The sequence below is a fragment of the Eublepharis macularius genome, chromosome 12, assembly GCF_028583425.1.
Source record: "Eublepharis macularius isolate TG4126 chromosome 12, MPM_Emac_v1.0, whole genome shotgun sequence".
NCBI classification, from domain to species: domain Eukaryota; kingdom Metazoa; phylum Chordata; class Lepidosauria; order Squamata; family Eublepharidae; genus Eublepharis; species Eublepharis macularius.
The window spans coordinates 41,841,315-41,863,866 of NC_072801.1; the positions used below are offsets into that span (position 1 = coordinate 41,841,315).

Below are 22,552 nucleotides of genomic sequence, written 5' to 3' on the forward strand. Positions count from 1 at the left end.
GGACAGAAATGCTGGCCATTCCTGATTTCAAGACTCCCTCCTCCACTTCAGCTCAGCACAAATATGGGAACACCCTTTTAATGATTCCATCTCTATGCTAAGCCTGAATAAGGACGGCCCACAGACAAGTATTCGTGGAAGCCGCTCCCACGAAAGTGGAACCCCACTGTAGACTTGCATCTCCTGAGAAACATAAGCATCTCCCTACAGCATTGCAAGACCTGTTTAGGTTGGATTTGGCAGTGCTAACTGGGGAGAGAAGCTTCAGAAGGTATGAGGTATATTTGTTATATGGTCTTTTTATATTTAACCCAGCTAAACAAAATTACATGGCACGTTCAAAGTGTTTGCCATTTGATGCTCTCCAAAGAATGCTTAGATGGAGGGTGGCTATTGCACCCATTTTACAGATAGGGAAGAGAAATTGAGGCTTTGGACTCATTGGGAGGTTTTGGAAAAGTCAGTTGTCACTTAGCATCAGTTGCCTCACCTGTAAAATGAGAATACCAGTGACTCACTGCACAGGAGTGTTGCAGTGGCAAGCCCAATAAAGAGCTTGAGATACTTTGTAAATTAAAGGTTTCATATAAATGATAAACAGGGCAGTGTACCTTCCATCATTCCGCAGCTGGACCACAGAATGTGACAGTAGGTATAGAATTCAGTTATCCTGTGAATCTCAGTTTTTATTTTGAAACAAAGTTTCTAGTTCTTTATGTTGTAAAGACATAAACCAGAGATGCAGCTGAGCAAAATTTCTGGGGGGAAAAATGCAGGAGGGAAAAAAAATGGAAGGTCTGCATCTCACGATTAAGAAAAGTAAAATAAACCATGCCAAATAACCTAACACATGCACATTTGCTTAAATTGGCATAATATGCATAGGATGCAGAATACACAGCTTTTCTTGGCAGTTTTTTTTAAAAAACCCAGCACACACAACCCCCATGATAAATAGCAACGGCTAAAAGAGCATGCACCTTGTGGAAGTTAAGAGCGATAAAGGAATGCACAGAATTGCTCTGACATGCAATTGCCCTCTAATGGCCTGCAGGGACATGCCTGGAGAGTCCAACCTTTATCTAATGACTGATTGATTGATTGATTGATTGATTGATTGATTGATTGATTGATTGATTGATTGATTGATTGATTGATTGATTGATTGATTGATTGATTCATTCATTCATTCATTCATTCATTCATTCATTCATTCATTCATTCATTCATTCATTCATTAGACTTTTAACCTGCCCTCCCTGCAAGAAGGCTCAGGGCGGGTAACAACATCAAATGCACATACAATAAGAGATAAAAGCATACAAAACACACAATAAAATACATCAAATATGGTATGCAGATTAAAACTAATCCATGATGTGGCGCTCAGTATTACACAGTTAGAGCACTGTGGAGTGGGAGATTGCAGCTGTCAAAAACGGAGTAGCAAAAAATGGGGGAAGGGGCCTTTTTGGAAGGCCAAAAGGGATGATTCGCATGCGCCTCAACCCCAGCTATAGCCTTGGTGGAACATCTCTGTCTTACAGGCCAGGCAGACCTGTCCCACACTGGGCCCTGGTCTCAACAGAGAGTTCCACCAGGCTGGAGCCAGAGCTGAAAAGGCCCTGGGCCCTGGCCAGAAAAAGAACTAGATAGTCACAATTCAAACACTGCTTCTGCCACAAAGCCACTAACACTGCAATCCTAAACAGAGTTATGCCAGTCTAAGCTCACTGAATCATGTGTTTAGAGTGGAGTAACTCTGTCTAAGATTGCATTCTAAATGGCGTTAAGAAAGATTAGGCCTCCCACTTACCTGCCCAAGGAAGGGAACTACCTCTCCTTACTCCATTTCCCATCCCTCAAGAACTGAGGAGCAGGAGAAAAAAATTACCTCCAAATAGAGATGTTCTAGGAATTTTCCATAATATCTATGGTAAAGAACATGGAAACTAGGGGAGGAAATCTGAAGTGTCACCTGGAAGTGACATCGCATCCTCCCCAAACTCCACTCTGCCCAAAGCACTGCTCTCCACCTCTCCCAGCATTTGCCAAGACAGTGTTAGGAACCCTAAGCAAGATATGTTCATCTCAACCTCAATCCCACACATACAAAACGGAAAAAGAAGAAAAATGGCGACAGCAGTAATACTGATCTACCTTCAGACCTACCTTACAGGGCTGATGTAAGGAGTATACATGATACTCAATAATATACACGAAGTACTTGGAATACTTTTTAAAAATAATATATTGCAAGCTGAACAAATTATTATTTACAACAAATTCCAGTCCTGAGCTAAAAAAGTTTGTGTATCAACAACAAATGAGCTAGCCCTCAAGATACTGCATAACTCTTTGGGTAGGATTGTACCAGCACCCCCTCACTGCTAGTCTTATCCTTTGGGAGCACCCCTGTTTGTTCTGGAATGGTGCCCAGTACTTAATTGCATAAAAAAGAAAAAACACTAAGAAGAGTTAAACAGTTAAAAAGGAAGCTTTGATGCACAGACATCAATCACTTTGCTATGGAAACCCTAGGGAAGTGGAGCATCTTTATGTCCGGTTTAGTTAATACCAAGAAACAATTTGAACCCTGGGATGGAGGAGTGGCAGCAAGGGGGTGGGTGGGTTGTGATCTGAAGTGGAGAAAGGGCAGATGCAGGAAAGGTTAAGTATCTTCCTTCCTCCACACTGTTCCTTTGCTCTAAATTACTTCCTCCCAAAAGCAGTTTTTTGAAGAAGGAGCAAGAGGAGGAGTGGCAGCTGTGAGCGTTTAGTTACACACATTTGCACATCTCCTTGAGTCAGAAGTTTAAAAGGACTCCAGGTTCATTCGGCTTCCCCCTCCCCTCAACCTGCTTAGCATACCCAGAAGGAACATGTCCCCCTGGCAAAGGACTCACCAGCTGCAGAATATCCTCATCTTTGGGCATGATAGAAAGTTCCAAAGCATCTTCACTGCAGAGAGAAGGCATGAAGAAAGAAACACAACAGGTTAGGTGAGATCAAGATATCTTTGTCGTAATAGAGGGTAATCAAATAAACCACATTCAAATACAAATCTCTAAGTATCACTGGCACAAATCCAGTGGCCAGAAGATTTCTGCAAATGGGGGCGGGGTTTGCAATTTTTCAGATTCCGTCCTCTGCCCCATGCAAACTTCCACTCTCCTTTTATTTACTTCATTTAATAATCCCGCTTTCCTCCCCAGTGGGGACCTAAAGTGGCTTACAACATTCCCTCTTTCTCCCTTTTATCCTCACAACTTTGTGACTGGCCCAAGGCCACCCAGCAAGTTTACATGGCAAAGCGGGCATTCGAAGCTGAGTCTCCCAGAGATCCTAGTCTGACATTCTAACCACTACATGCTCTACTTGAGGGTTCTCTGTCCCCCAAGGTGGCATTTTGGGCAATACTGTGTGTGGGGAGGAAGTTCTCTTCCACTGATGGAAATTTCTTCCACGAGTGGAAACCACTGGTGCATCCAAGCCAAAGAGTTGTCGCTCTTTTGCTCCCAACAACATCCCTCTCCCTCTTCCCCCCACTATAAACAAGACCAGGGACTGCAGAGGCTGTCATAAACAACAGAACGTTCAACGTGACTGAACTATGAAGAGAGCCACAGCACCTTCTCCTGCAATTTGCTAGAACTGCAATTATCACCACTAATGTTACTTGGTTAAGATGCTACGAGACAGGGAATCCTCCCCAGTCTCCAGGCCTTAACCAAATAAGTGGAAGAGGGCTGTGGGTACACAAGGATGAAACAGTGCACTCTCAGTTACACTCTTTCAAGGGCAGCTGCAAGTGTTTATGGGCCTTTGGGCCCACTGCGGCACTCTTCCCTCTCCCTTGGGTTGCCAGCCTTCAGGTGGTGCTTGGAGATCTCCTGGAATTGCAATGGATATCCAATCCATTGAGATCAGTTCCACTGGAGAAAATGGCTGCTTTGGAATCTGAGGTCCCTCCTCTCCCCCAACCCCACCCTCCTGAGACTCTACCTCCCAAAATCTCCATGACTTTCCCAACCTGAAATTGGCAACCCTACCTCTCCTCTAAATTGCAGCCATGCTGAATGGAAAAGAAGTGGGAGCATTTCCCACTACTTTTAGATCCCTCGACATGGGTTGGTCCAAAAGAAGCATGAAGGGGCTCCTTCCAACACTCCCCCTAACAGAAAATGGGAGATTACCCCTGAGGAACCAGCAACAGGAGCGGTGACTGAAAGAGGCAACGGACTGCACAGTTTTGCACCCGCTTCTTCCCTTGCAGACATGGACTGGCCCAGCTTCTCCAGAGAATAGCAAGGTATCTGGGGGGCTGGGGACCTTAGCAATTGTCATCTTTCTCAAACCACCACAAGCAAAGCTCAGCCAAATGGTTTAAATTATCCATTGTCATACAGGAGAGCACAATACTAGCACACATTAAAGGACTGTTGAAGGGATTATTGATAGAACATGTGTGAAACACTTAAGGAAAGAGCTATGTAAGCACAAAGTTATGAATTCCTAGCCCTGGACCCTCAAGGAAGCCCACGGAGTAGTTGGAGTAGGGTCATAGGGATCATATCACTCCAGTCTTGTCCCATCTACACTGGCTTACAATTCGCTTCCAGGTCCAATTCAGGGTACTGTTATTGACCGTTAAAGCCCTATGAAGCCTGCATACCTTAAGGACCACCTGTTCCTATAAGAACCATGACCAACATTTTCAGAGCCCTGCTTTGGTCACTCCCATCATTTGAGACTACACCCAAGAAAAGTCCTTCTCAGTTGTGACACCAAAATTATGAAATTCCCTCCCCAGGTAGATAAGCCTATCCACCTCAATCACTCTCTTCTGCCAGCATGTTAAGCCCAAAACTGATAAAAGCTCTTTAAATCAATCTAAATATTTTTATCACTTCCTTTCTCCAAGAAGCACAGGAAGACCTAGGTAGCATAAATGGTTCTCCTTCTCTCATTTTATCCTAACAACCACCCTGTAAAGTAGATCAGGTTGAGAGACAGAGAGACTAGCCCAAGGTCACTCGTAGTGTGATTGTCAGCAGAGTTCTAAGCCCTCAGACTTCAGTGGACTTAGAAAGATATAACTCCTCTTAAGATTGCACGATCTGTGAGTTTTGAAGCACAGCAGGGATTTGAAGCGGGGTTTCTCAGGTGCTAGTCTGACACTCTAAACTTCTGTCCCACTCTGGATATCCAAATTCTTTTGTTTAGGAGATTTTAAAGATAGCATTGCACTTAAAAATGTCCTCAAGTTTGACAAGATAAGAATATAAACAATGCCACGTAAAGCACAAAATTTTAAAATTCAACAGTAAAAACACAACTGAAGACCTCAACAACAGAGGCACAGTCCTCAAAACTTAACCCAACGGCTTATTTATTTAATTAACTCAGATAATTATTTAATCAACTTAAATTGTTGGCATGAGTTCTTATCGCTATCATGGCTAAGCCCGAGCTATATCAATTCTAGTGTCTGCCAACCCAACCAGCCTTAAATTTAGCTCCCCCCCCCGCTTTTTTTTTTTTTTTACCTCAGATGGAAAACATCAATGGTTTCTCTCCATGAGAGAGAGAAAAAATATTTCAAAATTCCAAGAACCTGCACTGGATTTCATGACAACCAGGCACTTGAGTAGGATCTTTTCAGTTCCACTTTCCCTCACAAGTGGGAACCGTGAGCTAAAAAACCTAACCATGCAAAATTTTGCTTCAGTCTTACAACTCATTCAGCAAGCAACTTTTCCTCTTGTTTTTTGCAGCTTGTCTGCCAGGTCCTCTGGCTAAGTTATCTGTTTCCCTGCACGTCTTTGATGCTTGTGGGCCAGGCATTTTTTATATATAGTTCCTAGCAGGATTGCTTTCATTCTGCACGTTCCCCATGTGCTATATTTAGGTCCCCGCCTCAGGTCAGATTTGCCTCCCCATGTCCCATATGTAATCTGAAGGCTAACCAGGACATGGTGTTCAATGATAAATAAACCCTAAAGGGGTAAAGCAATAGCAACAAGTGGTTTGAAATTTACAATTTATAAGCCACTGCTGACCTGCAAAACAGATATATCACCATGAGATTTATTTATACCCCGCTTTTCTCCCCAACAGTTACCTGTAGTGGCTTACAACACTGTCCCTCCTTCTCTTTTTTATCCTAACAACAACCCAGTGAGGAAGGTTAGGCTAAGAGAAAGTGACTGGACCAGGACCACCAAGCAAGCTAGTGCAAGAACCCGGCTCTGTAAGTATGTGCATGCATGCATGAGCACTGAACCTGTCACTGACTACATGGCTGGCTCAACACACATGAAGGCCCCACATCTACAGCCTCTAAAGGTGGAAATAAATGTTCTGAAAAATATGGGGCTGTAGCAAGCAGGGGTAAAAATAAGCCAGTACAAGCTGGTACAGAGTTGTATCTCTTGTCTTGTTCTTCAAGTCTCTCTATCCGAAGAGAGTACTACTTTAAAAAATGAAAATAATATTCAACCCTAAAAGCTGACCAAAAGGAGAAGGACGAAGAAGAGAGAAAACTCACAGCATGATGAAGTCAGAATGGTGGGATATATTTTATTACAATGCTGCAGTGGGCGGAAAGGCTAGAATTTAACACAAAGATGCCATTTTCAGCAGCAGCCTTGTAATTCTCATAACGTGTTCTGCCTTAAGAGTACGTAAGACAGAGAGGTCTGCAGCAAGGCTAGTACAGTGGTTCTTAAAAGGACAATGGCTGAGGGATACAGCGACAGAAGAAAATGCAGAAGAACTAGAGGAATCTAGACACTGCCGAGAGCAGAAGCACTGTGGAGATGCTGTTGGAAGAGGCATTTGGGTAGAGTGAGCCTCTCCGAGTGGAAAGAAATGCTAAGAGCAATGCATTGTAAAGGACCTTGTTTTTGCCTGGGAACTATTCAGTCCCCAGCTGCTGTTGAACAGAACTCTTTCAGCAGGTAAAATGTTAAGGTTTGGGGGGGGGGGGGGCGGGGGTGTCTGCAAATGTTACAAAGAAAACCTAAAAACAAAAGAGGCTGAAGTTCTTAAGGATTTCACATGAAGGTGGAATTCTTAGACATCTGTCTTACCAGTGTCAACACAGTAAACACCTTGCAATGCTGTGATGTCTATGTGATAAACCTAGCATCCCTGAAAGGACTTCCGAAGCAAGATGGCAGAAAAAGAACTCACCAGTTTTGTATGAGGCCAATGACCTGGGAGTAAGTTTTCCCAATGATGCTTTCACCGTTCACTTTCACAAGACGGTCCCCTGCAGAAGAAAACAGAATAATCTATCCAATGATTAGGAGATGCAGCAATTTGGAATGAATTTCCTGATTCCTTATGGGAAACAATACTCATGCCTTGGATCTTGATTCTTTCGGGGAGAAAGACTGGCTTACGAATATTTTAAACTAACAATCCAATAAACGGTCTACCCTATACTGAAAGCACAGGGCAAGTAACATTTTTTTTAAAGAGGGAGAAAATCTAAAATTCAGACACATTTTCAATTACTGTATCAGTACAAAAAAATTAAAACTCTATTCCAAGAAAATCTGAATTCTACTACCAGTATTAATTCTGGAAAATACTGTAAATTTAAATTTGTGCTTTTTTGCACAAATTTGGGGGGGAATTGCAAGGAGCAATGAAGGGTATTGATGCCCTGACCCCTGAAAGGTGATGTTCTCAGGATGCTGAATTCTGCACCCAATATAGATTTGTGTACTCATGCAGCACAGAATAAACAGAACCGTGGCTACACTCCTTTTTAAAAAACTATGCTTCCCAGCTAACATTTTAAAACTATGTTTCCCAGCTAACACTGCATCTCCCGACATGTGAAAAAGATGAGAGACTTACTCAGATATGAGAAAACTGGTCAGAACAAACACTGATCAGAGGTCAACTGTAAGTAGGACCTCCACAGTTTTGAAGCGCTTATTGAGAAAAGGCTTGCAATGTGGTCTTAACAGGTACCATTAAGAGAACCACCTAAACAGATATGAGAAAATAGAAGGCAGGCAGGTACAGTCCCCTTCTTTCACCTGTCCGGAGGCCAGCCCGGTGAGCTGGCCCATCTTCCTTCACACTTTTCACAAAGATGGTGTCCATTGGTTCCAGACGGCATCGTGGGGGGCCTGAATGATGGCAGAAAGAGAGGGAGATGGAGTCAGATAGAAAGAGATGGGTAGGGTTGCCAACCTCCAAGTGAGGCCTAGAGATCTCCCAAAATTATAACCAATTTCCAGATAACAGAGATCAGTTCCCCTGGAGAAAATGGCTGCTTTGTAAGGTGGACTCTATAGCATTAAAGCCCCTGAGGTCCCTCCCCAGTCTCCACCCCCAAGTCTCCAGGAATTTCCTAATTCAGAGTTGGCAATCCTAGAGACAGGGCTAGAGCTGGAGACAGTGATTCTTAACCAGGGTGGTACAGCTCCCCAAAGGACAGCCTATGAATCTTGCAGGATATTCCACCCTGTGTTGGGAGGGCAGAATAGAAATCCAAAGAAAATAAAATAAAAATAAATTTGGGAGCTAGTGGAACATCTGGGATTTTAGGAAGTCCCTTCAACTCACTTGCAATGGCTTCTCACAGCCAGGAAAATACAGTTATTTTATTCTGCTCATCAGCCCTGAGGATAACATTCCCAGATTCTAGATTTCTTACTCTGACTCTTCCCCCCCTCCCAACTCTTAAAAAAGCTGCACACAACAAATAAGAATCAAACCTAATGTTCAAGGAGTTGGCTGATGGCCATCAAACACAATAATAGTAACAACATTTGATTTATATACCGCCCTTCAGGAAAACTTAAAACCCCTCAGAACAGTTTACAAAATATGTCATTATTATCCCCACAACAAGACACCCTGTGAGGTGGGTGGGGCTGAGAGAACTTCTAGAAGCTGTGACTGACCCAAGGTCACCCAGCTGGCTTCAAGTGGAGGAGTGGGGAATCAAACCCAGTTCTCCCGATTAGAGACAAGTGTCTCATTTAATTATATGGGGAGGAGCCATGGCTTTGTCGTAGAGCACCTGCATGGCTGGCAAAAGATCCGAGGTTCAGTCCTCCCTGGTATCTCCAGTTAAAGGGACCAGGGCCTCCACCTGATGTGAAAGGCCTCCACCTGAGATCCCAGAGAGCTCCTGCCAGCCTGAGTAGACAAGACTGACATTGATAGACCAACGGTCTGATTCAATATAAGGCAGCTTCAAGTGTCCATGTATGTCTGAGGCTGTATGTATTGTATGTATGTATTGTAAATACATGTACGTAAACAAAGGTATCTTCTCTGGAGTGCTGTTTTAATGTCCTAATTTTTCATTTGAGGCTTGGAGAGGGAGGGATATTCTATGATAAGTTTAGGCATTTGGTGGAAAGTAGTGGATTAAAAGAATCACGGTAGTAGGTACCTTTTGCATGTACTTTCACAGTCTTTAGTGGGATAGTAACAAAGGATTATGAGAATGGTATCACAGAATGTTATCTCCCAGGTACTTTGGGAGGCTGACGACAATGAGGTTAGCATTCCAAGGAGCTAAATTTATCTTGGTCCAAACTTTCCTGAGAAATGCTCAAGCCAAGACACCATCCCAGAGAGTGCAGTGCTCACACTACCTACAGCTACAAGCAGCCCTTAGCATAGCTTGGATTGCAACTCCCGGCACCTGCCCCTTTAGAACAACTGATTGCGCCTCCCAGAAAAGCTGAAAGTTTTCTATCAAGGTTAGAAAGCAGTGATGTGTTCTGACGGCATCAGTTCCATTCATTTCAAAATCCAGCTTCGGGGCACTAGAATCACAGACCTGTCCTTCAAATGGAGAAGGGAGCAGGGAGTAACATCCTTTAACCATAACTTAGCTGTTTCTACACTAAGCCACCTTCCAGTTACCTTGAAAGAAATTAGAGGCCAGTCCTTCACCATACTCCAACACCCACCCCTCCCATCCTCCTGTCTCAAGAGATAGGCCCAGATAAGCCTGCAAGCCATAATGAATTAGGGCTCAGGGATGAAGGAGCAGTTCCATGGTATTAAGATTTTTTTCAAAACAACTGCAACACAGTCAACACAGTTGCGCGCTATCAGAAAGCGAGAAGGATGAGACTGCAATGAAGGGGTCAAGGTGAAACTGGAAGATACAAAGGCGCTTTGAAACAAGAAACAAACTGAAAGAGCCACATCAGACTTGATTGGCTCCTACTTCTGAATCACTTCACATTCACATGAGGTGGGGTGGGAGGAGGTGGCATGATAGGCCCCAAAAGGTGCCAATGGCCAGATTCTCATGTCTACAGATCTGTTAACAGCAAGGTAACAGTGGAAGCTCTCCTATGAAGCAAGCCTTGGAGAACAGATTTCAGGTAGCCTTAAGGACAGCAGATGGTTCTGATCAATAGTATCAGATGTGTAGTGGTTAAGAGTGCAGGACTCTAATCTGGAGAACCAGGTTTGATTCCCCACACCTCCACTTGAAGCCAGCTGAGTGACCTTGGGTCAGTCACATATTCTAGGAGCTCCCTCAGCACCACCCACCTCACAGGGTGATTGTCCTGAGGATAATAATAATATGCTTTGTAAACCGCTCTGAGTGGACATTAAGTTGTCCTGAAGGGTGGTATATAAATTGAAAGTTGTTGTTGTTGTTTCCACAGGTACCACTGAGATTTCCTGCCTCATACACAGCCCTACTAAATGAAACCTTTTTAAACTACGGTCTATTCTTTAGTGGTAGTATTGTATTCATCCCTTGCTTAAAGAGCAGGAAACAACACACAAGAAAGAAATCCTCCACTGAAGCGTCACTGAGCCCCTGGAAGCTTGACTGGTACCTACCATACTCTCTTTTAGGCGACAGGTCAAAACATTTATTTTTACCCAGGCTTTTATCAGGGGGTGCAGGCTGACCTTTTTAATTGTTTTACAATCCGCTTCGAAACCTGAGGCCTGTTAATGGGGATCACTTAGGCTGTTTAATGTTTCGGGGTTTTTATTAGCTGCGTTTTAAGTGGATGTGAATGTTAAACGATTTTATGTTTTCAGTTATTTTATCTTGTGTTATTTTGTAAGCTGGCTCCAGCAGTTCTCTGAAGCAGTGGCATAAAAATGTTTTAAATTAATAAATAAAATGAGCAAATGCCCATAAGTACTTGATAAATCTTCCTCAAATTATGGAAAAGGAATTAGATATGAATTACATAAAGAAATACTTTAGAAAAAAATCCCCTGTGCCATTAATGATTTCCTCTCTTAGTTATATCTTGCGAGATAAATTTGAAAAAATGTGTTAAATATTAAGCTCTCTCAACAACTTGATTCAACATTGTCTATTCTTTCGTCTTCTGTGTTTTCTTCTTTTTGTAATCTTGTTTGTTATGTCTGTATTTTAGATGGTGGTTGTTTCTTTTTTAGTTTGAAAAATCATTATTTTTTTAAAGAAACATTTTAAAAAGTACTGGCTAATTCCTTTCAAAGCTAGTGTTTGCCTCTCTTCTGAACCATTCAGCTGTGGTCTATACTATAATTGGTGTGGGGATATCCCAGTGTTCTCCTTCTACTGCACTTGTTACCCAACAGATCCTTGTAAACTACACAGAAGTGTTTCCTAGAAAAAGAAGAAATATACATAGAGCTAAGAAAGGTCCAAAGTGAAATACGCTTTTTGTTCCCACTTGAAAGTCACCTCTGCAGGGTGTAGGATTGCCTGGGTTCATTCTGAGGGCCTCAGAGGCCCTCAGGCTGAAATTTCTTATTCTAGACAAGACATCTAACATAAGTCACATATACCCTTGGGGACTCACCTTAGAAAGTGCTCTATCATTCAATGCAGTTCAGGGGCACTGAGGGAGGGGGTTTCAACCTTTCCTCCTGAGCTGTTTTCCCTAGTGGAAATGGCTGTGGGAGGAAGGGTGCTTTTTCAGGCTCCACATGTCCAGAGATCATGTGACTAAGAGCTGAACTACACGCTGAACTACACGAGATGAATGGCATGCGAACAACACGCGAATGAACTTACACGTGTCTCCTCATTGCTTTCCTGAACACTTGCCAGCACAGCCAGACTGCACTTGATTCTGTGTCCATGCTGGCACAGGTTTCTTCTGTGCTCCTCCAAGACGTGGGAATGGGATCCCATCATGCACTGCCAGTTTGCACGTGCCTAAACCGTCCCCTGTAACCGTCCCCTGTCCCCTATTGCTTTACTGTGCGGAAAGAGGGAAGCGGAAGCAAAACAGAATCACCACTCTGCAATGGCAACTCGATGATATTAATCGCAGACACTTGCCAATGCAACTACACATAAAAAACGCTCTTTTGCCGAGACATGCACAGAGCAGAGCCACAGACACGAGTTCACCGGGGGTAAAAGAGACACAGGAAGGTAAGGAAAAGTAACGATTCTGGCCACTCACACAGACTCGTGTAATTTGTCCTGTCTAGTTCGGCTCTGAGGACATGTGGAGCCTGGCAGTAGGTCAAATGGGCCTGTTCACAACCATTTTCACTAGGAATAACAGTGCAGGGGAGCAGGCCTCCCACCCACCCTTGCAGTGCTCCTGAGCCGTGCTGAGAAACAGACCACTTTCTTACAGTGAAATCCTAAACAGAGTTATTCCAGTCTAAGCCCAATGAAAACAATAGGCTTAGACTGGAGTAGCTCTGCTTAGGATTCCACTGTTAAGCAAGTCCCTTTATGGTATGTGTGAATACAAAGTTAGTTTGTGGAGCCTCTGATCTGACTCATGTTACTTGTCTTGTGTGCCTTCACTAAATGCCATCTCATACAGATCCAAAACAAAATGAAAAGAACCCAACATTCACTGAATGTATCTGAACATTGGAAATTATTTATTTCAGGACTATGGGGGTTCTAATTTAGGAAAAAAACTATCATACAAGAACGAAGTTAATTCCTGGTATAAGGGAACAGAAGCATAACCACATACCAGTTCTGTTGCCATTCTCTTCTTCCTGCAACATAAAAAAGAGAGAATATTAATCTTCCAAAAAACAAGTATCAACAAAATGGAAGGGCAGATGGGAATGACATGTTTAGCCCTTTCCCTAATGACTGTTTTTCCTCCCCTAATAGTCCTGTTCAAGCTGCATTGCTTGCTCTCCTGTGGAGGAAAAGATGCAGAAAATTGTATCTTTTACCTTTGAGGAGAAATCACCTTTACGGGGTGGCAACTTCCAAAGGAAAAATGGCCAGCAACCCCAACCTTTCTTCACTCATGCACACTGCTCAAGTAGGGGTCTTTCTCATCACCTACGCCCTGAGCCTGCTGGTGAGGGGAAGGCAGAATACAAATCGAATAAAATAAATAAATAAATACATAAAATTAAGTGGAGGTGGACAGGACTGAACTTGGGACCTTCTGCAGGCCATGCAGATGCTCTACCACTGAAAGCCCCTCCCCTAAGTTGCCTATGATCATATGAAGCAGCCTTATACTATGCAAAACCACCTAGCTGTCCATGTAAGATCCTCAAGACTACCCAAGATCACTAGGGATTGACCCTGGGAACTTCCAGATGCAGAACAAGGGTAAGAGCCAGGGAACATTTTCACTCCTTCTCTATTCCCTTCCATAAAACAGCCCGCACCTCACATGGCTCTGGTCCATGCAGGTCCCCTGATTCTCAGCATAGTCTTTTTGGGTAATCAAAGATGCCAGCAGAAAAGCTGGCTGGATCCAACTGCATGTGTCCTGCCACTGAATGATGAGCATGCAAAGGGTGAGCCCCTCCTCTTAACCTCTGTGATCAAGGCCTTCCCTTTTAAAGCCAATATGCACAAAACATTAGAATAACAAAGCCAAAGTCAAGCGCTTTTGAGTCATATTGATTTCAGTGGGAGAGTTAAGTACATGTTTAACTTTCTCTCATTTAACTTAATTGGATGGCTTTGAACACATGAAGCTGCTTTATACTGAATCAGTCCCAAGGTCAGCATTGTTTACTCTGACTGACAGCAGATCTCCAGGGTTCTCAGGCAGAGGTCTTTCACATCACACAGTGCCTGATCCTTTTAACTGGTGATGCCAGGAACTGAAGCAGGGAATAGATCTTCTGTTTGCAAAGCAAGATGCTCTACCACTGGCCCATGGCCCTTTGGGTTGTATCTGAAACTTAGCCTCTTTCCCTAAAATTTCAAATTGCAACTCGTTTGGCAAGATACTCAAATTAACAGGTCTTTGTCCCATTACTTCACCATGCCAGAAACATCTGGCAAACTTCCATCCCATATGCAAACTTGGCCAACTCTGGTTTTAAGATAGTATCATTTAGGTTAAGCATGAAATTATATATAATGCAAAGCAGACCTAAAATAGAGTAACTCACCACTGCCAACACACCCGTGTCCTGAAAACTCCACATAACCCCCTTCAAAATCTGCTCCCCCAACTCAGCTCAACTTCCCTCCCCACCAAACATCAGTATGAACACAAAGGCGTTTTGCAAATGTATGCAAAACTTAAAAAGAAGCACAGCTGCAAGCAATGTATCCATTTGCAAGGCTTAATTTTGCGGGCAGAATTGGGCCTTTCATGGCAAAGGACTCAGATTGTTCTGGTCATGCATCACAAGGATAAGAATTGAATTTGTGACAAAGCGAAGCTGTTCTGCAGCGCAAGGTCCTCCACCAATGAGTGCAAGATAGGTTAGGAAACTGACATCTCTATCCCAGTTGTTATGCAAACAGGATTCTGCAAAAGGACACACAGCCAAAGGAGGCCTGCCCTTTCCAACTCTTTGGCTCAGATTAGTCCCCAATGGAGGTGTCACAGCTGTTACGGGAGGAAACGGCAATCTGTTTGCCGTTGCTGCAGCATTTGGGGCAAAAGGACACAGGCCAGGTGGATAGACCGCTTCATGAAGGACTGCCAAACCAGATCACCACTTCAGTGCACCAGCAGCTACATGACTAAAATCGCTACTTCCAAGGCTCCTGTAGAACTGTAATTTTGTTTAATGTCCCACTGTGTTCAAAGGGGCTAAATCTTAAGATAAACATGCACAGGACTGTAAGCTTTTATTTGCTTCTGAAATCTTTTTTAAAAAACTTCATTGGCAAAAAAGGGGGTCTTGAGGAATGGCAGAAGGAAGCTTTTCCAAACCTTGAGCTTGTATTTTTCTTTAATAGTAAAAGCAGAAATATCCCTTATCAGATGGTGACCAGTGCTAGATGTCTTTGTTTGGGACCTAAGCCAAATATTAGATCTTTAGTCCTGAACAAAAAAGCACATGTAGCATTGTGAAGGATCTCCAAGCAGAAACAAGATAAGTGGTACAGACATATCATGCGGTCATATTTCCACTGCAAGACTGTTCCCAAGCTATATTAACAGTCAGCTAGGACATAATTTTGAACCTGCTGAACAGAATCAAAGAGCTGTGACTTTCCATAGTCTGGGAAAGTAGAAGAAGACGTTATCAATTAAATTTATTATTAACTAGCAACAGAGCCCGTTGTGAAAATAAATGCAATGGGCTCCAGCAGCGGGGCTTTCGGAGGGCCACACAGGCACACCTCTCCGATGGCCCTGCAGCTACCCTGGATGCGGTGGGAAGGCCAGGGTTCCCCCACGCTGCGCCTCCCAGCCAGCTCTGCGGCCCCTCAGAGGTCTGCTGCCAGCAGCACAGAGATCCGGCATGGACCTCCAACAGCCCCACAGCCGCCATGGACACAGCAAGTAGGCCGTGGGAGCCGGGCTTCCCCTGCGCTGTGCCTCCCCACTAGCTCCACAGCCCCTTGGAGACCTGCCAGCCAACAACTGACCTTTTATCCTGGTGCAGGCGCACCCTCAGTGTGCCTGCACCAGGATAAGAGGTGAGTGGTCGCCAATATGGCTCGGCTTTTATATATATGATTTAAAATATCCATACATCCAGTGCTTTTTTAAAAAAACAAAAGGTGCCAGTACTCATATATATGGTTGCACTGGTTTCCACCTTCCCCCCAGCAGGACTTGCTAAAGCACCCCCCCCCAAGTGATGCTATTCCATACTGGTGAGTACCTCCAAAAAGAAGCCCAGCATACAACCATCTTTTTTCCAACAACTTAGGACCCAAGGTGGCTATCAACAATAAATGAAACATACATTCGAAACAGTAAATATTTCAACATTAAAGACATTAGGCAATAAACACATTCAAACAACATTCAAATACGCAATTGTAATGGCAAGTTTTAACACAGGAACATGCAACAATGATCTGTGAAAAAAAATTGTTTGAGAACAGGAGCAAGCTCAGAATAACGAAACATTCACGAAGAGACAGATACACAGAGACAAAAGTCTCATAGCTGTGGACCTACAACTGCTATCAGCATGGGTGGCTGACAAGTTGTAAACGCTGTTCACATTTTCAGGACATACTATATACTTTTACAGACAAAGGAACGTTGACAAACAACTGATGTAAGGGTAGAGATAACCCACTCAACTTTAGTAATCTCTTGAGCTCACACCACAAACTCCGAGTTCACTTGTTTATCTAACCAAACTGTCCGTTTGATTCATCTTGTACCTAGAAACTTTATGTCTCTTTGTCAGGACTAAACATGAAATTGCAACCTCTGGTGTCATATGCTACGAGCATTTTGCAGAACAAAGAAATGTTACAAAAAAGAGAAATGCATTATAATAAACTGGCGACATCACAATCTAAAAAACAGCCTGTTTATAGACAGGAAAACGTTCCCTTCCCACTGCTGCAAAAGTTCCCTAAATAACTCTATTTTCACCAGAAAGCCGGGCATAGAGAAATCCCCCTGATGTCTTCTGGGAGGCTGCTCCACAAGCATAGGAAAGCCACTGAAACAGGCTGGGAAGAGTGAAGCTGCTGCATAGCAACATGTTGGGAGGGCAGTCCTTCGAGTCTGTGAGCCCCAAGTCATGAAGAGCTTTAAAAGTTAGTGCCAGCACCTTCCGTTAGACCTGAGAACCATACAGGCAGTCCAAGCAGAGACCTTAGAATATGAGTCATATTGTCCCAACGGCTGACCTGGTAATAATCAGGCTGACGGGTCGTGCACCAGTTGCAGTTTCTGGATCATTTTCAAGGGTAAGGTACGTCAGTTTGCTTTCCTGTATGCACAAATGAATCTGTCTCTGAAGCCACAGCAGCAGAACCGTCTGATTGAGCTACATCATCTACCCACATCTGATGAGGAAGAATAATGGAAGGTAGACGAGATTAACACACACAACCCCAGGCCACATCAGCAAAATGCTTTCTGGGGAGAGCAAAACAGAGCCCACCAACTGGTGCTACTGAATGCAAACACAAGAATAGGTGTGCAAAGTTAAAAAAAACTGCCCTCCCCCCCAGCATTATTAGAATCCAAACGTGTACTTGTGTCACCATTTGTTATGACTGTTGTTTGGGATCCAAACTGTGGAAATCACCACTCTGCATAAACTATTGCTCATAAGGGTCAGGTCAAGCTCTACCAGACACAGTAACCTCTCATTTTTGGCTGACTGTGCTCATGCAGACTCTCTCCCATCATCATCTGCACGCACATGAACAGAGAGCAAAGCAGAGGGCAACTGTGATATAGCACCTAAAAGGCCAACCACGACCACCACACCACACACGCAGGTAAACACTGGTAAACCACATGGTGGAGTGGTTAGAGTGTCAGACTAGGATCTGAGAGACCCAGGTTCAAATCCCTACTCTGCCATGGACACTTGCTGGGTGATCTTGGGCCAGTCACACACACTCAGCTTAACCCACCTCACAGGGTGGTTGTTGTGAGGATAAAACAGTGGAGGTGGGGAGAATGATGTTGTAAGCCCCCCATACTGGAATATAAACATCTCAATAATGGAAGGAAGAAAGGAAGGCCTGTGCCCCATGTTCCTGGTACCTTCCATCTTGATCATTTACTCCATGCCCCACCTATTTGAGCACAAATTACAGAAGAGAAAATTGTTAAATAGGGTCATGATGAAGCCTGCACACAAAAGGCGAGTTCCCACCCATAGGCTGGAGGAAGTTCCTCCCATTTAAGAAGGCTTCTTCCAGTTTCAATGCCTCTTCTGTAGAAGGAAGACTTCTTCAGATGGTGTGGTAGGATCCACACCAATTTCCTATTACAGAGACTCCTAAAGAACTCCAATTTCTTTCCCCTGCTCATACCTACAAACGGCCGGTTCTGGAGCCGCAGCATGAAAACCATTTCTGAGAGGAAGAGAGATTCCCCAGGCCCGACATCGATACGTCACCTTGTCTGTCACACAGACTAAATTAAAAACAAAAAAAAAACCCTTTGCAGTCCCAACTTGCTGCCCTCTTCCTCTGAGCAATGTCAACTCACATCACGCCACAGCCCAGGCAAAATCTCAAGGACAGTCCCTCCAGCCCATCACATACAAGCCCCATGCGCACAGAGGCATCGTTTGCCCTGGATGATAATTAAGGTGCTAAATATAGCCACGTTTGGAGTTTCTGAGCATTTCCACTGAGGCAGAGACTAGCTTGGAGCGCAGCAGTTCTTCTAGGATCTGTAGGGACATGCAGAGAACTGCTTCCTTCCGCCCCGATCGGCTACACCTCTCATACAACTGAACTTGTGCTATCTGCAGGTCTTCTGCAGGGGGAAATGTTGTCATCTCCCCTGAAGCACGCATCGCATCCAGAGAAGTTTTTTCAGCAAAGTTCTTTAGTGCTGGCTTGGAGTGTATGGTCTGGTCTGCTGGTGGATGGGATAGATGGCCACAGAAACATCAACACTGCATTCCCAGATCAGAGCAGAAATCTATCAAGTTCAGTATTCTGGCCAGATAAAGCCATTCTGTGCAATTTGCGCTCTACATCCACTCATGCTCATATGGAGGATCCATTCTTGACCATCCTCCATGTATTTCTCCAATATCCTCAAACTACCCAAAGCCAGGGGCCAGCAACACACTTTTAGAGCAATGCACTCCCACAACTAACTGTGTGTTACATGAAGAATACAAATTGCTTGCCCTGGTCCAAATGCTAACAGGCTGGACTTAATTTCTAATGTTTAGGAAAACAATGAATGCAGTCTACTCTCTCTTTCTCTCTCCCCACACTAATCATATTTTTCTATACTTCTATTGTGTCCTCTTTCCATACATCACTTTAGTTCAGAAAACACATGCACATACAAGAGCACTCCAGCCTCCTTAGGCTAGAAGTAAGCAGTTACAATCTGCCATCCTGATAGTTTCTTCCACTAAGCAACCTCCTTTGTGTCTTGCAGATTAGATGGCCTCTTCGCTCTTCTTGATTCTTCACTGACAAAAAGCCATTCCTATAAACATGGTCTTCCCCTACAAGTCAGATCTCTACTGGAGGCATTACGTGCAATTCTCCAAAAGTTGCTCCTCTGCCTACACTCCCAATCATGGGAACAAAGTCTGCAGAATCAGAGAAGAGATTGTCAAAATCCCTGCCTTGTGTCCACTTCCAGTGGGCTCTTTAAACAGCACAACCGCTAGTAAGTATGTGACATCCCCCACCACTAGGGTTTATTACCCATTTTACTTTTCATTCTCTCTGTGCTTATCACAGTGACTAAAAATCTTCAGTATTGCTAAATTAATGACTACCAAGTTTCCATCCACTCTCAGAGACACTGAAAGGATTTCTTCAGTGTTGGAGCTCCAATTGATCAACATTTGCTTTTGATACTTTCAGCTGTCTATTTTTCCCAAGGATGCAACCTGATGTCAGCTCTACCAGGCATCCATTTATCTATGCAGACCTAGCTGGCAATTTTATTGGTCCCACGGATTTTGTTCTTGGTTTTGCTCACACAGATTTTGTTCTTGGTTTTGGATTCTACATAGGACATAGAGAAGAGACCTTCAAGATCATGGACTGAAACCTCTCTCCATCACCCTCTTTTGCTGTTGTTTTTTACATCCAGCTAGATGAAGAGTTTGGGAGAGCTCAAAAGCTTGTGTACTCTGTTGTGTTATGTTGGTTGGCCATCACAGAAAGTACTATGTGGCTTCTGTTCTTGACTCCAGAGTTTCAGGATCAAGCCCACCATCCCCTTTCCTATTTGAAGGCAGAGACCTCCATCTTTCAACCTGCCCTCTGGAAATATTCTGCTGGCTCATTTGACTCTAGCAGCTACAGCCACTGAGAAGCGCCTTCCAAGAGCACGTGCTCCCTTTCAGACCTGCATGGCTAGCCTTACTCACACCTCCTCTGGTTGGACAATAATGACCTTCCTGAAGATACAGTCTTCTGAGTTAAGCTCAGACCTTTGCTGAAGCAACAGCCCATCTGGCCGCTGTATACGTAGGTCTTTCCTGGTTGACCTACCTCTTGACTTTCCCTTGACCCCCACTTCCTGCAACCTGGACAGGCAGCACAGCTGAGATTCTGACTCCACCCAATCCTGGCTAGGGTCCGGGTTTCTGTTGGTTGTTTGAGCCAGGCTGCCTTCCCAGCTCTTGACCCTGAATCTCATTTGTTTCCTGCAGTCTGTTCTTCGGCATCTTGCTGGGAACCAGGCCGCCCTTTTTTTGCATGGGAGCCACAATTTTCTGCAGATCCTCTCACAAGTTCCCACTAGGAGCTGTTGCCACCACCAAATTCCACACAGCCTGATTGGCAGGTGAGGTGGGGAGAATTATGGTGACATAAAGAGAATCCTCTGATCTGCCTAGTGTTTGCAATTTGCTGCACAAACAAACCAACAGGGAGAAGGATTTCAAGCGGCTTCATCTGTGTTCACAACCCATAAATGAGAGGTGAGCTATTATGAAAAGTCTCCTTTTGCAAAAAGATTCAGAGGAGTTAGCTGTGTTAGTCTGTAGTAGCAACATAGAAAAGAGTCCAGTAGCACCTTTAAGACTAACCAACTTTACTACAACATAAGCTTTCGAGAATCACAGTTCTCTTCATCAGATGCATGGGGGGTATGAAGAAACTGGTCAGATATATATAGGTGGTGAGGGGAGAAACCAGAGGGAGAAAACTTCAATCTACCAGGACATTCCATCAAGGATTTAAAGATCACCATAGTTCAACAGAAACCTTTCAAAAACAAAATCCAGTGGGAAGCAGCTGAACTGGAATTCGTATGTAAATTTGACTCAGTCAGACTTGGATTGAATAGAAACTCTGAATGGTTATCTCATTATCAAAAGTAACTGATTTCATTATCAGAAGCAAACTGATCTCATTATCAGAAGCTACTGATTGCATCTACTTCACCCCTCCCCTCACCATCTATATATATATGACCAGTTTCTTCATACCCTCCATGCATCTGACAAAGAGGACTGTGGTTCTCGAATGCTTATGCTTTTGCAAAAAGGTTCCCCGCAGTTCACTGATCTGTTTTAAACTTACAAAGCCAAAGAAACAACGAAGCAAAAGTGCAATCTGGATCTTTTAAATCTGAATTAATCTGGGTTAAGCAACCCTGAAACGGCAGTGCTGATTTAAGAACATAAGACGTTTTGCAGGATCAGACTGAGATGCACCTAATACAGCATTCTTTGCAAGAATCTCAGCTACCAGCAGATGCTAAGTGATTGACTTGAAACTGACCAATGGTACACCAGCAGACCCAGGGTCTACTTTCTGCCTACTCCTGTCATAAAATGACGCACTGGAGAGAGAGGACCGCGAAAATGCCTATGCAGAGTCTCAGAGGCAAGGTTCATGGAGGAATGCCTTATCCCATGTCCAATCCTCCCCCCAGCTTTTAAATCGCCAGCTGTGGTTCTGATCACTGTGTATTGCCACCACTGGAGATAAAGATTACAATGGTAAAGAGCCAGGCCCTTTCTGTCTAGAAAGGCTTGTACTGCCAGCTCACTTGAGTGTACTTAGGAGGCTGGTTCAGACTTTCCTGCTCAGAAAGATGGGTGGTTTAAACGGTTAATGTGGTTTGTCTTTTGTTTTTCTTATCTGCGATTTTAAATTGTTTTATTCCTTCCATTGAATTTTAAGTGTGCTTTTAAGCTTGGGTAATAGTTCCCTTGCATGTCATTTTAGCTGACCGTCAGGATTTAATTAAAAAATTAGAATAAGTGAATAAAATTAGGAGCCGGAAACGGTGGCGCACCCAGGGCTGGGGGACATACCCTCGAGTCAACATCTTTTTTCCACCCACCTGCCTGATGAGACATCTCCTCCTCTCTCTTTTGGCGACAGGCTTCTTCCCCTACCCTCCCTCTGTGCACGTGAGGTAACCTACTGTGCCTGTCTCCCCACAGGGCACAAGGAGGCGGTGAAGTCATCAGGCAACATCTGCCAGAGAAAGCCTGGCACACAGCAAAGCCCATTGCTCCTTGGTTCCCTCCCAGATGAATCACCACCACCGAAACCCAGCCCCCAGGATCTGGTGCCACACCCTGCTGAAGCTTCTACCCCTTGCCCTGAAGCTGGGGAAGATAAAAGCAAGCCTGCTGAAATCCCAATACCAGTTTTGCTCCTAGATTTTATGTCTCCTTGATCTGGCAACTGAGCATGTACTACTGCCTTGAGAAGATGAGAACAGCGAAGGGTAAAGATATATGTTCAATA

The 22,552-nt window shown here is 44.0% G+C and overlaps 1 protein-coding gene across 1 annotated transcript in view; it reads right to left on the reverse strand.

The window, feature by feature from the left end:
• ARHGAP23 (Rho GTPase activating protein 23) overlaps positions 1-22,552 on the reverse strand; it is a 109,789-nt gene that overhangs the window by 50,933 nt on the left and 36,304 nt on the right. Inside the window, exons 3-6 of the mRNA XM_054993346.1 lie at positions 12,960-12,984; positions 8,058-8,150; positions 7,198-7,276; positions 2,907-2,961 (exon numbers count right to left, since the gene is read on the reverse strand). Coding sequence (XP_054849321.1) covers positions 2,907-2,961; positions 7,198-7,276; positions 8,058-8,150; positions 12,960-12,984 — 252 coding nt within the window. The remainder of the gene's footprint in view (positions 1-2,906; positions 2,962-7,197; positions 7,277-8,057; positions 8,151-12,959; positions 12,985-22,552) is intronic.